This window comes from Scyliorhinus torazame, chromosome 12, assembly GCF_047496885.1.
Source record: "Scyliorhinus torazame isolate Kashiwa2021f chromosome 12, sScyTor2.1, whole genome shotgun sequence".
NCBI lineage: Eukaryota > Metazoa > Chordata > Chondrichthyes > Carcharhiniformes > Scyliorhinidae > Scyliorhinus > Scyliorhinus torazame.
In genome coordinates, this window is record NC_092718.1 from 69,312,804 (window position 1) to 69,329,974 (window position 17,171).

At 58.0% G+C, this 17,171-nt stretch overlaps 1 protein-coding gene across 1 annotated transcript in view; it reads right to left on the reverse strand.

Moving 5' to 3' along the window:
• Window positions 1-17,171, reverse strand: part of LOC140387055 (nephrin-like) — a 196,534-nt gene that overhangs the window by 106,171 nt on the left and 73,192 nt on the right. Inside the window, exon 7 of the mRNA XM_072470066.1 lies at window positions 1,206-1,377. Within this exon, the coding sequence (XP_072326167.1) occupies window positions 1,206-1,377 (172 nt within the window). The remainder of the gene's footprint in view (window positions 1-1,205; window positions 1,378-17,171) is intronic.

Consider the following 17,171-nt stretch of genomic DNA (forward strand, 5'->3'; position numbering starts at 1 on the left):
TATGGAACCCATACCCCAGTGAGAGTCAGTGTGTGTGTGGAACCCGTACCCCAGTGAGAGTCAGTGTGTGGAACCCGTACCCCAGTGAGAGTCAGTGTGTGTGGAACCCATACCCCAGTGAGAGTCAGTGTGTGTGTGGAACCCGTACCCCAGTGAGAGTCAGTGTGTGTGTGGAACCCGTACCCCAGTGAGAGTCAGTATGTGTGGAACCCGTACCCCAGTGAGAGTCAGTGTGTGTGGAACCCGTACCCCAGTGAGAGTCAGTGTGTGTGGAACCCATACCCCAGTGAGAGTCAGTGTGTGTGGAACCCGTACCACAGTGAGAGTCAGTGTGTGTGGATCCCGTACCCCAGTGAGAGTCAGTGTGTGTGGAACCCATACCCCAGTGAGAGTCAGTGTGTGTGGAACCCGTACCCCAGTGAGAGTCAGTGTGTGTGGAACCCGTACCTCAGTGAGAGTCAGTGTGTGTGGAACCCATACCCCAGTGAGAGTCAGTGTGTGTGGAACCCGTACCCCAGTGAGAATCAGTGTGTATGGAACCCATACCCCAGTGAGAGTCAGTGTGTGTGGAACCCGTACCCCAGTGAGAGTCAGTGTGTGGAACCCGTACCCCAGTGAGAGTCAGTGTGTGTGGAACCCATACCCCAGTGAGAGTCAGTATGTGTGTGGAACCCATACCCCAGTGAGAGTCAGTATGTGTGGATCCCGTACCCATTGAGAGTCAGTATGTGCGGATCCTGTATCCGAGTGAGAGTCAGCGTGTGTGGAACCCGTACCCCAGTGAGAGTCAATGTGTGTGGAACCCGTACCCCAGTGAGAGTTAGTGTGTGTGGAACCCATACCCCAGAGAGTCAGTGTGTGTGGAACCCATACCCCAGTGAGAGTCAGTGCGTGTGGAAACCGTACCCCAGTGAGAGTCAGTGTGTGTGGAACCCATACCCCAGTGAGAGTCAGTGTGTGTGGAACCAGGGCCCCAGTGAGAGTCAGTGTGTGTGTGGAACCAGTACCCCAGTGAGAGTCAGTGTGTGGAACCTGTACCCCAGTGAGAGTCAGTGTGTGTGGAACCCATATCCCAGTGAGAGTCGGTGTGTGTGGAAACCGTACCCCAGTGAGAGTCAGTGTGTGTGGAACCCATACCCCAGTGAGAGTCAGTGTGTGTGGAACCAGTACCCCAGTGAGAGTCAGTGTGTGTGGTTGAGACTCACAGACCACATGCAGGATGATGACTTTCCTCAGAGGCTTCGCTGTGACCTGGTTCAGAGCCTCACACATGAGTTTCACCCCATCGTCCTCTGGTTTGATCTTATAGGTGAGTGAACTGCGAGATGTCCTTTCTGAAACATCAGTCTCCCACTCCTGTGACAGCACCACGTCGCCCTGTAGGTCCAAGCAGCGGAGGGAGTGTGAGAATTGTCGTGGAGCAGGTGTAGATTTGAGCAATCTATGTTTATATTTCGGAATTTTAAAAATCATCAGGCTGGATTCTCCAGCCCTCAGCCGCGTATCATTCGCTGGTGGCAGGATAATATCTTCCTGCCGAATGTCAGTAGGATTGAAGTCACCCATGCCACCGGAAAAGCCACGGGAACAGAAAATCCCAACAGCAAGAGAATTCCATTCAGTGTTTGGGGGGTTATTTATGTGCTTCGGCAGAAAAAAGATTTTAAAACTTATTCAGCCTCATGTTAAACAAAGGTGCCTGCCTGTCTGTGGGTTTGTTTCTTATTTCAATCTGTGCCCACATCGCAATTACAGGGCTTGCGACATGAAGATAGATCAGTGTTAAAGAATGACTCGACTTTCGTGCTTCGCAACGGTAAGTGGGAGGCTTTCAAAAGTGTGTTAACCAGGATCGGAGTAAGCATATTCCTTTTAGAGCAAAGGGCAACGCTGGTAGAAGTAGGGAACTCTGGATGACTCGGGATATTGAGGAGCTGGTCAAAAAGAAGAAGGAGGCATATGACATGCATAGGCAGCTAGGATAATGTGGGTCCCTTGAAGCGTATAGAGGTTGTCGGAGAAGAATTAAAAGAGAAATCAGGAGGGCAAAAAGGGGACACGAGATTGCATTGGTAGATAAGGCAAAGGAAAATCCAAAGAGCTTCTACAAATACATAAAGGGAAAAGAATAACTAGGGAGAGAGTAGGGCCTCTTAAGGATCTACAAGGTCATCTATGTGCAGATCCACAAGAGATAGGTGTGACCCTAAATGAATATTTCTCATCAGTATTTACTGTTGAGAAAGGCATGGATGTTAAGAAACTTGGGGAAATAAACAGTGATGTCTTGAGGAATGTAAATATGACAGAGAATGAGGTGCTGGAAGTCTTAAAGCACATCAAGGTGGATAAATCCCCGGGACCTGATGAAACACATCCCAGGACATTGTGGGAGGCCAGGGAGAAAATTGCGGGTCCCCTCGCCGAGATATTTGAATCGTCGACAGCCACAGTGAGGTGCCTGAAGATTGGAGGGTAGCAAATGTTGTGCCTTTGTTTAAGAAAGGCTGCAGGGGAAAGCCTGGGAACCACAGACCAGTGAGCTTAACATCTGTGGTGTGTAATTTGTTAGAAGGTATTCTGAGCGACAGGATCTACAGTCATTTAGAGGCAAAAACTGATTAGGGACAGTTTTGTGGCTTTGTGAGTGGAAAATCATGTCTCACGAATTTGATTGAGTTTTTGAAGGGGTAACCCATAAGGTAGAGGAGGGCAGTATAGTCGACATTATTCACATGGACTTTATCAAGGATTTGACAGGGTTCCGCATGGTTGGTTTTTGATGTAAAATCTTACGGGATCCAGGGTGAGGTAGCCAATTGGATGCAAAATTGGCTTGGCGACAGAAGACAAAGGGTGGTTGTAGAGGGTTGTTTTTCAAACTGGAGGCCTGTGACCAGCGGTGTGCCTCAGGGATCAGTGCTGGGTCCACTGTTACTTGTTATTTATATTAATGATTTGGATGAGAATTTAGGAGGCATAGATAGTAAGTTTGCAGATGACACCAAGATAGGTAGCACAATGGACAGTGAAGAAGATTATCTAGGATTGCAATGAGATCTTAATCAATTGGGACAGTGGGCCGATGAATGGCAGATGGAGTTTAATTTGGATAAATGTGAGGTAATGCATTTTGGTAGATTGAATCGGGGCAAGACCTACTCAGTTAATGGTAGGGTGTTGTGGAGTGTGTGCACCCCCAGCCCCTCCCTCCCCGGGCAGACGACGGGACCGTGCGCCGCAGTGTCCAGGTCGCGTGCACGGACGGTCCAGGTGGAGGGTGTTACTGTGGCCATGAGTCAGACATTGTCTCACGATGTAGAGCCCGGAGCTCATTGCAGAGAGGGTGGTCATCATCCTCCATGGCCTACAATTGACCCGCTTCCACTGGCGACCGTGTGAGCCCTGCCCGCCGTGCCTCAGGTGGATGTGCAATGGAGCGGTGGTGTACATGTGAGTGATGCGGTGGTGAGCGGGATGGTAGGTGGTGGGTGGGGTGAGGGTAGTTGGTGGTGGGCAGGTTGAGGGTGGTTGGTGGGCGGCGTGAGGGCGGTTGGTGGTGGGCGGGATGAGGGTAGTTGGTGGTGGGCGGGGCGAGGGTCGTTGGTGGGTGGGGTGAGGGTGGTGGGTGGTGGGCAGAGTGAGGATGGTGAGTGGTGGGAGGGGTGAGGGTGGTGGGTGGGGTCAGGGTGGTGGGTAGGGTGAGGGTGGTGGGCGAGGTGAAGGTGGTGGGTGGTGGGTGGGGTGAGGGTGGTGGGTGGGGTCAGGGTGGTGGGCAGGGTGAGGGTGGTGGGTGGTGGGCGAGGTGAAGGTGGTGGGTGGTGGGCGGGATGAGGGTGGTGGGTGGTGGGCTGGGTGAAGGTGGTGGGTGGTGGGAGGGGTGAGGGTGGTGGGTGGTGGGAGGGTGAGGGTGGTGGGTGGGGTCAGGGTGGTGGGTAGGGTGAGGGTGGTGGGCAGGGTGAGGGTGGTGGGTGGTGGGTGAGGTGAAGGTGGTGGGTGGGGTCAGGGTGGTGGGTGGGGTCAGGGTGGTGGGCAGGGTGAGGGTGGTTGGTGGTGGGCGGGGTGAGGGTGGTGGGTGGGGTGAGGGTGGTGGGAGGGGTGAGGGTGGTGGGTGGTGGGCAGGGTGAGGGTGGTGGGTGGTGGGAGGGGTGAGGGTGGTGGGTGGTGGGAGGGGTGAGGGTGGTGGGTGGTGGGAGGGGTGAGGGTGGTGGGTGGCGGGAGGGGTGAGGATGGTGGGTGGTGGGAGGGGTGAGGGTGGTGGGGGGTGAGGGTGGTGGGTGGTGGGAGGGGTGAGGGTGGTGGGCAGGGTGAAGGTGGTTGGTGGTGGTCGGGTTGAGGGTGGTTGGTGGTGGGCAGGGTGTGGGTGGTGGGTGGTGGGCGGGGTGAGGGTGGTTGGTGGTGGGCGGGGTGAGGGTGGTGGGTGGTGGGCGGGGTGAGGGTGGTTGGTGGTGGGCGGGGTGAGGGTGGTTGGTGGTGGGCGGGGTGAGGGTGGTTGGTGGGTGGGGTGAGGGTGGTTGGTGGTGGTCAGGGTGAGGGCGGTGGGCGGAGTGAGGGTGGTTGGTGGTGGGCGGAGTGAGGGTGGTTGGTGGTGGGCGGGGTGATGTTGGTTGGTGGTGGGCGGGGTGAGGGTGGTTGGTGGGGGCGGGGTGAGGGTGGTTGGTGGGGGGCGGGGTGGGGGTGGTGGGTGGGGGGCGGGGTGATGGTGGTTGGTGGGGGGCGGGGTGAGTGTGGTTGGTGGTGGGCGGGGTGAGGGTGGTGGGTGGTGGGTGGGGTGAGGGTGGTGGGTGGTGGGAGGGGTGAGGGTGGTGGGTGGGGCGAGGGTGGTGGGCGGGGTGAGGGTGGTGGGTGGTGGGTGGGGTGAGGGTGGTGGGTGGTGGGAGGGGTGAGGGTGGTGGGTGGGGCGAGGGTGGTGGGCGGGGCGAGGGTGGTGGGCGGGGCGAGGGTGGTGAGCAGGGTGAGGGTGGTTGGTGGGGGGTGGGGTGAGGGTGGTTGGTGGTGGGCAGGTTGAGGGTGGTGGGCAGGGTGAGGGTGGTGGGTGGTGGGAGGGGTGAGGGTGGTGGGTGGGGTGAGGGTGGTGGGTGGTGGGAGGGGTGAGGGTGGTGGGCGGGGTGAGGGTGGTGGGTGGTGGGAGGGGTGAGGGTGGTGGGCGGGGTGAGGGTGGTGGGTGGGGCGAGGGTGGTGGGCAGGGTGAGGGTGGTTGGTGGTGGGCGGGGTGAGGGTGGTGGGTGGGGTGAGGGTGGTGGGTGGTGGGAGGGGTGAGGGTGGTGGGCGGGGTGAGGGTGGTGGGCGGGGTGAGGGTGGTGGGCAGGGTGAGGGTGGTTGGTGGTGGGCGGGGCGAGGGTGGTGGGCAGGGTGAGGGTGGTTGGAGGGGGGCGGGGTGAGGGTGGTGGGCGGGGTGAGGGTGGTTGGTGGTGGGCGGGGTGAGGGTGGTGGGCGGGGCGAGGGTGGTGGGCGGGGTGAGGGTGGTGGGCAGGGTGAGGGTGGTGGGCAGGGTGAGGGTGGTTGGTGGGGGGCGGGGTGAGGGTGGTTGGTGGTGGGCAGGTTGAGGGTGGTGGGCAGGGTGAGGGTGGTGGGTGGTGGGAGGGGTGAGGGTGGTGGGAGGGGTGAGGGTGGTGGGAGGGGTGAGGGTGGTGGACGGGGCGAGGGTGGTGGGCGGGGCGAGGGTATCGGGCGCAGATGTGCAGGATCTTCATCCGGTGGTCACAGACCACCTGAATGTTCATGGAGTAGCCGTCTTCCTGTTCATGAACACGGCCCTGTTATCTGCCGGTGGCCGCATGGCGACGTGCACCCCATCGATCGCCCCCTGTGCCATGGGCATCCCGGCCACGGCAGCAAATCCCACTGCCCGGGCATCCTGGTGGGTGCGGTCCACAGGGAACTGGATGTAGCGGTCCGCGATCTCGTACAGGACATCCGTCACTGCACGGATGCACGTGTGCACCGATGCCTGCGAGATGCCGGACAGGTCCCCAGTGACTGGAACGACCCCGGCGCAGAGAAACTCAGGGCCACCGTCACCTTGCCATTCACAGGTAGAGGGTGTCCTCCCCCAGTGCCACGCGGTGCCAAGTGTGCCATCAGATGGCAGATATGGCCGACGGTTTCCCGGCTCATCCTGAGTCTCCTCCTGCATGCCCGGTCCATGAGGTCCTGGTACAATGAGCGGCGCCGGTACACACGGGGCCTCATCGGGCGCCTCCGTCACTGTGGCACCACCACCTCCTCCTCCTCCTCGTCCTTTCGGTGGGCAGCCCTCCAGCCTGGGCAGCTGCCACATGCCCCTCAGCGGCAGCCTCCGCCGCCTCCCTACTCCAGCTCCCATAGGGCAACATGTAGAAGAGTGGCCCCTGCTACGGCAGCCAACATCGCTGGGTAATACCCAAACATACCGGTCTGCAGGGGGTGGGGGTAGACGACATGTCATCATTGCCCATACCCCCCTTCGCAGCCAGGTGCCATGGGCTGCATGGTCACCACTGTTGCCAGCTTCCACCTGGCCAGGCACCACTCCCCCCCCCCCCCCCCCCCCCCCCATCCCCGGCACTCCCATCGCCCGGCACTCCCATCGCCGGCACTCCCATCCCCGGCACCTCCTATGCCCAGCACTCCCGCTGCCCGGCACCCCGATCCGTCCCGGGCACCCCGATCCGTCCCGGGCACCCCGATCCCATCTGCGGCACCCCCAATCCCGCCCCAGCACCCCGATCCCGTCCCCGGCACCCCGATCCCATCCCCGGCACCCCGATCCCGCCTGCGGCTCCCCCGATCCCGCCCCGGCACCCCGATCCCACCCCGGCACTCCCGATCCGTCCCCGGCACCCCAATCCCGTCTGCGGCAACCCCGATCCCGCCCCGGCACCTCCGATCCCGTCCCCGGCACCCCGATCCCATCCCCGGCACTCCCAGCCCCGGCACTCCTGATGCCCGGCACTCCCGATGCCCGGCACTCCCGATCCCGTCCCCGGCACCCCCGATGCCCAGCACTTCCGATCCTGTCCCCGGAAACCCCAATCCCATCCCCGGCACTCCCGATCCCCGGTACCCCCGTCCCCGGCACCCCTGTCACCCCCGTCCCCGGCACCCCTGTCACCCCCGTCCCCGGCACCCCCGGCACCCCCGTCACCGCCGTCCCCGGCACCCCCGTCACCGCCGTCCCCAGCACCCCCATCACCCCCGTCCCCGGCACCCCCGTCCCCGGCACCCCCGTCCCCGGCACCCCTGTCACCCCGGTCCGCGGCACCCCCGTCCTCGGCACTCCCTATCCCCGGCACTCCCTATCCCCGGCCCGCCCAGCACAGGCACCCCCGACGCCCGGCACTCCCGATCCTGTCCCCGGCACCCCTGTCCCCGGCACTCCCATCCCCGGCATTCCCGATCCCCGGCACCCCGGTCCCCGGCACCTCCGGCACCGGCGTCCCCGTCACCGGCACTCCTGATCCCCAACACTCCCGATGCCCGGCACTCCCGATCCCGTCCCCGGCACCCCCGATCCCGTCCCCGGCACCCCGTCCCCGGCACCCCCGATCCCCGGCACTCCCGATGCACGGCACTCGCGAACCCGTCCCCGGCACCCCCAATCCCGTCCCCGACACCCCCGATCCCTGGCACCCCCAATCCCCGGCACTCCCGATCCCCGGCACTCCCGATCCCCGGCACTCCCGATCCCCGGCACTCCCGAACTCCGGCACCCCCATCCCCGGCACCCCCGATCCCCGGCACTCTCGATCCCCGGCACGCCCAGCACAGGCACCCCCGATGCCCGGCACTCCCGATCCCGTCCCTGGCAGCCCCGTCCCCGGCACTTCCATCCCCGGCACTCCCGATCCCCGTCACCCCCCCCCCCCATCCCCGGCACTCCTGATCCGCGGCACTCCTGATGCCCGGCACTCCTGATCCTGTCCCCGGCACCCCCGGCCCCGGCACCCCCGTCCCCCGCACCCCCGTCCCTCGCACCCCCGTCACCGGCACCCCCATCCCCGGCACCCCCGTCACCACCATCCCCGGCACTCCCGATTCCCGGCATCCCCGTCCCCCCTGTCATCCCCGTCCCCGGCACTCCCGATCCCGTCCCCGGCACCCCCGATCCCGTCCCCCGGCACCCCGTCCCCCGGCACCCCCGTCCCCGGCACCCCCGATCCCGTCCCCCGGCACCCCGTCCCCCGGCACCCCCGTCCCCGGCACCCCCGTCCCCCGGCACCCCCGTCCCCCCCGATCCCCGGCACCCCCGATCCCCGGCACCCCAGATCCGGGCCGAGAACCGGCGGGGAGCCGCGTAGAGAGGCCACCAACTGGCGACACTCTGCGGAGAATCACGTCCCGGCGTTGGGGCAGCGTGCTGCGATTCACGCTGGTCGCGGCGATTCTCCGACCCGGCCCCGGGCTGAGAGAATCCTGCCCAAGATTTTTTGCCTGAGAACAGAACAGAGATTTCTGAAAAGGCAAGACTCTGCTGTTTCCTGGAGGATCTCTCTATCGCAGTGTAGCTTATTGATGCGCAATCAATTACTCTCGAGACAAGGTGAGTTATAACTAATAGGCTTTAATCTGCTAGAACTGTTCCCCAGCAGCTTTGATACAGAAAGTGAAGGCTGCTGGGACGGCATCGGTTCTTATACTCCGCCTCTCAGGGCAGAGCTATGTACATCAGCCAATGGTAGACTCCTGGGTCTAGCCAATGGTCATCCACCTCTCAGGTACCACAATACCTGGTATTACCACATTCACCCCCTGTTAAAAAAGAGCCCAGCGGGTGATGGCCAGCGTTAATGTCGCCTTTCGCATGGTAGGACAAGGTATGGAGGTGCCCTGATGTCGAGGGTAATAGCAAAGTGTTCATGGTGCAGCAATCAGTCGATCGGGTGGCCTGGTCGTCCTTCTGGAGCGTCTGGGCTTCGGCAGTGATCCTGATGGGGGTCCCGGCGGTTGCGACTCTGGGAACGTGGTGTTGTCCTCCCAGGCAGCTTCGTCACACCTAGGCGACGCTGTTGGGGCGAAAAGTGGGCGGTCACCATTACGGAGGGGTAGCTAGTGGTAGGGGGCATCGGTGCTTGTTCGGGCCTAGGCAGGGGCGGCGGGAGTACTGACCCTCCAGTCAGGTGCTGCGGGGAGGGTGGGGGTGGGGGCACTTGTGCGGGTGCGCGTGGGGCTCCGGCGGGCGCCAGGTCCCGAAGGGAGACCATGTCTTGGCGGCCGTCAGGGAACGCTACATAGGCGTACTGGGGGTTGGCGTGCAGCAGGTGGACCCTCTCGACCAACGGGTCCGACTTGTGCGCTCCCATATGTCTCCGAAGCAGGACGGGTCCGGGTGTCGCTAGCCAGGTTGGGAGCGAGGTCCCGGAGGAGGACTTCCTGGGGAAAACAAGGAGACGTTCATGAGGTGTCTGATTTGTGGTAGTGCAGAGCAGCGACCGGATGGAGTGAAGGGCCACCGGGAGGAAATCCTGCCAGCGGGAGACTGGGAGATTCCTGGACCGTAGGGCCAGTAGAACGGTCTTCCAGACCGTTCCGTTCTCCCTCACAACCTGCCCGTTTCCCCGGGGGCTGTAACTGGTCGTCCTGCTTGAAGCGATGCCCTTGCTGAGCAGGAATTGACGCAGTTCGTCACTCATAAAGGAGGACCCCCTATCACTATGAATGTATGCGGGGAAACCGAACAGTGTAAAGATACCCTGGAGGGCCTTGATGACGATGGTTGTGGTCATGTCTGGGCAGGGGATGGCGAATGGGAACCGGGAGTACTCGTCAATCACGTTCAGGAAGTACGTGTTGCGGTCGGTGGAGGGGAGGGGGCCTTTGAAATCCATGCTGAGGCGCTCAAAGGGATGAGAAGCCTTTATCAGGTGCGCCCTCTCTGGGCGGTAGAAGTGCGGTTTGCACTCCGCGCAGATTTGGCAGTCCCTGGTGACTGTCCTGACCTCCTCGATGGAGTAAGGCAGCTTCCGGGACTTAACAAAATGGAAGAACCGGGTGACTTCCGGGTGGCAGAGGTCCTCGTGGAGGGATCGGAGGCGGTCCACTTGTGCAGTGGCACAAGTGCCGTGGGACAGGGCATCAGGAGGCTCGTTCAGCTTCTCGGGACGGCACAAGATCTCGTAATTGTAGGTGGAGAGTTTGATCCTCCACCGCAAGACCTTGTCGTTCTTAATCTTGCCCCGCTGTGCATTATCGAACATGAAGGCAACCGACCGTTGGTCCGTGAGGAGAGTGAATCTCCTGCCGGCCAGGTAATGCCTCTAGTGTCGCACAGCTTCTACTATGGCCTGGGCTTCCTTTTCGACCGAGGAGTGGCGGATTTGTGAAGCGTGGAGGGTGCGTGAAAAAAAGGCCACGGGTCTGCCCACTTGGTTGAGGGTGGCTGCCAGAGCTACGTCGGACGCATCGCTCTCGACCTGGAAGGGGAGGGACTCGACGATGGCGCGCATCGTGGCTTTTGCAATGTCTGCTTTGATGCATCAGAAGGCCTGGCGGGCCTCCGTCAGCAGGGGGAAGGTTGTGGACTGGATCAGGGGTCGAGCCTTGTCTGCGTAATTGGGGACCCACTGTGCATAATAGCTGAAGAAGCCGAGGCAGCACTTTAGGGCCTAGGGGCAGTGAGGGAGGGGGAACTCCATGAGGGGGCGCATGCGCTCAGGGTCGGGGCCTATGACTCCACTTCGCACTACGTAGCCCAGAATGGCTAGGCGGTCGGTGCTAAACACGCATTTATCCTTATTGTAAGTCAGATTAAGGATATTCGCGGTCTGGAGAAATTTTCGGAGGTTGGTGTCGTGGTCCTGCTGGTCATGGCCGCAGGTGGTGACGTTATCAAGATACGGGAACATTGCGCGTAAGCCGTACCGGTCAACCATTCGGTCCATCTCACGTTGGAAGACCGAGACCCCGTTCGTGACACCAAAGGGAACCCTTAAAAAGTGATAGAGCCGCCCATCTGCTTCGAAGGCAGTGTACTGGCGGTCACCATTTCGGAGGGGTAGCTGGTGGTAGGCAGCCTTGAGATCCACTGTGGAGAAAACCTTGTATTGCGCGATCCTGTTCACCAGGTCGGCTAAACGGGGGAGAGGGTACGCATCCAGCTGCATAAACCTGTTGATGGTCTGGCTGTAGTCAATGACCATCCTATGTTTCTCGCCGGTCTTTACCACCACTATTTGAGCTCTCCAGGGGCTGTTGCTCGCTTCGATGACCCCTTCCCTCAGCAGCCTTTGGACCTCCGACCTGATAAAGGTCCGGTCCTGGGCACTGTACCGTCTGCTCCTGGTGGTGACGGGTTTGCAATCCGGGGTGAGGTTCGCAAACAGGGAAGGTGGGTCGACCTTAAGGGTCGCGAGGCCGCAGACAGTAAGGAGGGGTATAGGGCCGCCAAATTTTAAAGTCAGGCTTTGCAGATGGCACTGGAAATCCAGCCCAAGGAGGGTGGCTGCACAGAGGTGCGGCAGGACGTACAGGCGGAAATTGCGGAATTCCCTGCCTTGGACAGTGAGGTTCGCTAGGCAGAACCCCTTTATCTCCACCGCGTGTGACCCGAAGGTCAGGGAGATCCTTTGGTTTATGGGGTGGGTGACAAGAGAAAAGCGCCTTACCGTGTCGGGGTGAACAAAGCTTTCCGTGCTCCCAGAGTCGATCAAGCACGACGTCACGTGGCCGTTGATGGAGATCGTCGTTGTCGCTTTCGCAAGCGTTCCGGGCCGACTCTGGTCCAGAGTCACCAAGGCCAGCTGTAGTAATGGAGAGTTCTGGTCGGGCAGCGTATAGTCAGCTGCACTGGGGGCCTGGGGCCCCATCCAAGATGTCGTCACCCATGGGTCGCACATGGAGTCCGGGGATGAAGAAGATGGCAGCGGCGAGGGACAAAATGGTGGCGCCCACCCATCCAGCGTGGTGGCCGGGGGGCAAAATGGCCGCGCCCGTGGGTCGCACGCGGCCTGAGGATAGGGGGGTGGCGGTGGGCGCTGGATGGCCGGGGCCTGAAAAGGGGGCTGCTGATAGTCACTGGAGACCGCGGCCACGGCACGGGCCTGGCAGACCCCGACATAGTGGCCCTTCTTGCCGCACCCTTTGCAGGCGGCGGTGCGGGACGGGCAGCGCGGGCGGGGATGATTCGCCTGCCCGCAGAAGAAACAGCGTTGTCCGGCGGCGGTAGCGGGCCGTCTCGCCGTGCAGGCTTGCGGGGTCAGAGGGAAGGTCTGAGGGGCTGCCGCAATGGGGCGCCACGCAGCCCAGGGGGCCGCCGCGCGTCCTGGAGCAAAAGCCAGCGCGTTGTTTTCCACAACGTCCATGGACCCCGCCAGTGCCCGTGCCTCAGTAAGTCCCAGAGTGTCCATTTCTAGGAGCCTTCGGTGGATATCGGGGGAAGTCATAGCTGCCACGAAAGCATCCCTGATCAAATGTTCCGTGTGCTCGTTCCCTAAAACTGACGGGCAGCCACAGTTTCGGCCCAGCACCAGCAGCGCCCGGTAGAAGTCTTCCAGCATTTCTTCGGGGCTTTGCCTCCTAGTCTCCAGCAGGTGACGGGCGTAGACCTGGTTCACAGGGCGGATATAATGTCCTTCTAGCAGCTCAATCGCTGCAGCATAATTCTCCGCCTCCTCGATCAGACGGTAGATCCCAGGGCTGACCCGCGAGCGTAGAAGGTGTCTTTCCGTGGGGGTGTCGGCGGCCGTGTCGAGGTAGCCCTTAAAGCACGCCAGCCAATGTTTGAAGATAGCAACAGAGTTGTCCGCGTGGGGGCTGAGCTGAAGGCACTCCAGTTTGGTACGGAGATCCATCCTTTCAACTGAAGTTGTAGCAGATTAAATTGATACGCAATCAATTACTCTCGAGACAAGGTGAGTTATAGCTAATAGGCTTTAATCTGCTAGAACTGTTTCCCAGCAGCTTCGATATGTAGAACATAGAACATTACAGCACAGTACAGCCCCTTCGGCCCTCGATGTTGCGCCGACCTGTGAAACCACTCTGAAGCCCATCTACACTATTCCCTTATAGCCGATATGTCTATCCAATGACCATTTGAATGTCCTTAGTGTTGGCGAGTCCACTACTGTTGCAGGCAGGGCATTCCACGCCCTTACTACTCTCTGAGTAAAGAACCTACCTCTGACATCTGTCTTATATCTATCTCCCCTCAATTTAAAGCAATGTCCCCTCGTGCTAGACATCACCACCCGAGGAAAAAGGCTCTCACTGTCCACCCTATCCAATCCTCTGATCATCTTGTATGCCTCAATTAAGTCACCTCTTAACCTTCTTCTCTCGAACGAAAACAGCCTCAAGTCCCTCAGCCTTTCCTCATAAGATCTTCCCTCCATACCAGGCAACATTCTGGTAAATCTCCTGTGCACCCTTTCCAATGCTTCCACATCCTTCCTATAATGCAGCGACCAGAATTGCACGCAATACTCCAAATGCGGCCGCACCAGAGTGTTGTATAGCTGCAACATGACCTCATGGCTCCTCAACTCAATCCCTCTACCAATAAAAGCTAACACACCATACGCCTTCTTAACAACCCTCTCAACCTGGGTGGCAACTTTCAGGGATCTATGTACATGGACACTGAGATCTCTCTGCTCATCCACATTGCCAAGAATCATACCATTAGCCCAGTACTCAGTCTTCCTGTTATTCCTTCCAAAATGAATCACCTCACACTTTTCTGCATTAAATTCCATTTGCCACCTCTCAGCCCAACGCTGCAGCTTATCTATGTCCCTCTGTAACTTGTAACATCCTTCCGCACTGTCCACAACTCCACCGACTTTAGTGTCATCTGCAAATTTACTCACCCATCCTTCTACGCCTCCTCCAGGTCATTTATAAAAATGACAAACAGCAGTGGCCCCAAAACAGATCCTTGTGGTACACCGCTAGTAACTGGACTCCAGTCTGAACACTTCCCATCAACCCTTTGTCTTCTTCCAGCTAGCCAATTTCTGATCCAAACTGCTAAATCTCCCTGAATCCCATGCTTCCGTATTTTCTGCAGTAGCCTACCGTGGGGAACCTTATCAAACGCTTTACTGAAATCCATAGACACCACATCAACTGCTTTACCCTCATCCACCTGTTTGGTCACCTTCTCAAAGAACTCAATAAGGTTTGTGAGGCACAACCTATCTTTCACGAAACCGTGTTGACTATGTCTAATCTGCCCTCCCCCTCTCTGCCCTCCCCCTCTCTGCCTCCCCCTCTCTGCCCTCCCCCTCTCTGCCCTCCCCCTCTCTGCCCTCCCCCTCTCTGCCCTCCCCCTCTCTGCCCTCCCCCTCTCTGCCCTCCCCCTCTCTCCTCTCCCCCTCCCCACTACCCTCTGCCCCTCCCCCACCCCCTTCTCTGCATCCCCTCTCCTCCCCTCTGCCCTCCCATCACTGCCCTTCCCCTCTCCTACCCATATCTCTCCTACAATTTCTCTCCTCTCTCTCTCTCTCCCATCTCCCTCCTTCCTCTCTTATAAAAAATGACAAACAGCAGTGGCCCCAAAACAGATCCTTGTGGTACACCACTAGTAACTGGACTCCAGTCTGAACATTTCCCATCAACCACCACCCTTTGTCTTCTTCCAGCTAGCCAATTTCTGATCCAAACTGCTAAATCACCCTGAATCCCATGCCTCTGTATTTTCTGCAGTAGCCTACCGTGGGGAACCTTATCAAACGCTTTACTAAAATCCATATACACTACATCAACTGCTTTACCCTCATCCACCTGTTTGGTCACCTTCTCAAAGAACTCTATAAGGTTTGTGAGGCACGACCTACCCTTCACAAAACCGTGTTGACTATCTCTAATCAAATTATTCCTTTCCAGATGATTATACATCCTATCTCTTATAAACCTTTCCAAGATTTTTCGCACAACAGAAGTAAGGCTCACTGGTCTATAGTTACCGGGGTTATCTCTACTCCCCTTCTTGAACAAGGGGACAACATTTGCTATCCTCCAGTCTTCTGGCACGATTCCTGTAGACAAAGATGACTTAAAGATCAAGGCCAAAGGCTCAGCAATCTCCTCCCTAGCTTCCCAGAGAATCCTAGGATAAATCCCATCCGGCCCAGGTGACTTATCTATTTACACACTTTCCAGAATTGCTAACACCTCCTCCTTATGAACCTCAAGCCCTTCTAGTCTAGTAGCCTGAATCTCAGTATTCTCCTCGACAACATTGTCTTTTTCCTGTGTGAATACTGACAAAAAATATTCATTTAGCACCTCTCCTATCTCCTCGGACTCCAAGCACAACTTCCCACTACCGTCCTTGACTGGCCCTACTCTTACCCTAGTCATTCGCTTATTCCTGACATATCTATAGAAAGCTTTAGGGTTATCGTTGATCCTACCTGCCAAAGACTTCTCATGTCCCCTCCTGGCTCTTCCTAGGTCTCTCTTTAGGTCCTTCCTAGCTAACTTGTAACTCTCGAGCGCCCTAACTGAACATTCACGTCTCATCTTTACATAAGTCTCCTTCTTCCTCTTGACAAGTGTTTCGACTGCTTTAGTAAACCACGGTTCCCTTGCTCGACCACTTCCTCCCTGCCTGACAGGTACATACTTATCAAGGGCACGCAGTAGCTGTTCCTTGAACAAGCTCCACATTTCCATTGTGCCCATCCCCTGCAGTTTTCCTCTCCATCCGATGTATCCTAAATCTTGCCTTATCGCATCATAATTGCCTTTCCCCCAGATATAACTCTTGCCCTGCGGTATATACCTTTCCCTTTCCATCACTAAAGTAAACGTAATCGAACTGTGGTCACTATCACCAAAGTACTCACCTACCTCCAAATCTAACACCTGTCCTGGTTCATTACCTAGTACCAAATCCAATATGGCCTCGCCTCTCGTTGGTCTATCTACATACTGTGTCAGGAAACCCTCCTGCACACATTGGACAAAAACGGACCCATCTAAAGTACTCGAACTATAGCGTTTCCAGTCAATATTTGGAAAGTTAAAGTCCCCCATAACAACTACCCTGTTGCTTTCGCTCCTATCCAGAATCATCTTTGCAATCCTTTCCTCTACATCTCTGGAACTTTTCAGAGGCCTATAGAAAACCCCTAACAGGGTGACCTCTCCTTTCCTGTTTCTAACCTCAGCCCATACTTACCTCAGTAGACGTGTCCTCATCAAACGTCCTTTCTGCCACCGTAATACTGTCCTTGACTAACAATGCCACCCCTCCCCCTCTTTTACCACTTTCCCTGAGCTTACTGAAATATCTAAATCCCGGCACCTGCAACAACCATTCCTGTCCCTGGAATGTCTCCGAAATGGCCACAACATCGAAGTCCCAAGTACCAACCCATGCCGCAAGTTCACCCACCTTATTCCGGATGCTCCTGGCATTGAAGAAGACACACTTTAAACCACCTTCCTGCCTGCCGGTACACTCCTGCAACTTTGAAACCCTACTCATGACCTCATTATTCTCAACCTCCTGTACACTGGAGCTACAATTCAGGTTCCCAAGCCCCTGCTGAACTAGTTTAAACCCTCCCGAAGACCATTAGCAAATTTACCCCCCAGAATATTGGTACCCCTCTGGTCCAGGTGTAGACCATCCCGTTTGTAGAGGCTCCACCCACCCCAGAATGAGCCCCAATTATCCAGAAATCTGAAACCCTTCCTCCTGCACCATCCCTGTAGCCACGTGTTCAACTCCTCTCTCTCCCTATTCCTTGTCTCGCTAGCATGTGGCACGGGTAACAACCCAGAGATAATAACTCTGTTTGTCCTAGACCTAAGTTTCCACCCTAGCTCCCTGAATTCCTGCCTTACATCCCCATCCCTTTTCCTACCTATGTCGTTGGTACCTATGTGAACCACAACTTGGGGCTGCTCCCCCTCCCCCTTAAGGATCCCGAAAACACGATCCGAGACATCATGCACCCTGGCACCTGGGAGGCAACACACCAACCGTGAGTCTCTCTCGTTCCCACAGAATCTCCTATCTATCCCCCTAACTATGAAGTCTCCAATGACTAATGCTCTACTCCTCTCCCCCTTCCCTTCTGAGCAACAGGGACAGACTCTGTGCCAGAGACCTGTACCCCATGGCTTAACTCTGGTAAGTCCCCCCCCCAACAGTATCCAAAGCGGTATACTTGTTACTAAGGGGAACAACCACAGGGGATCCCTGTACTGATTGCTTCCTCCCAGCCCCTCTCACCGTC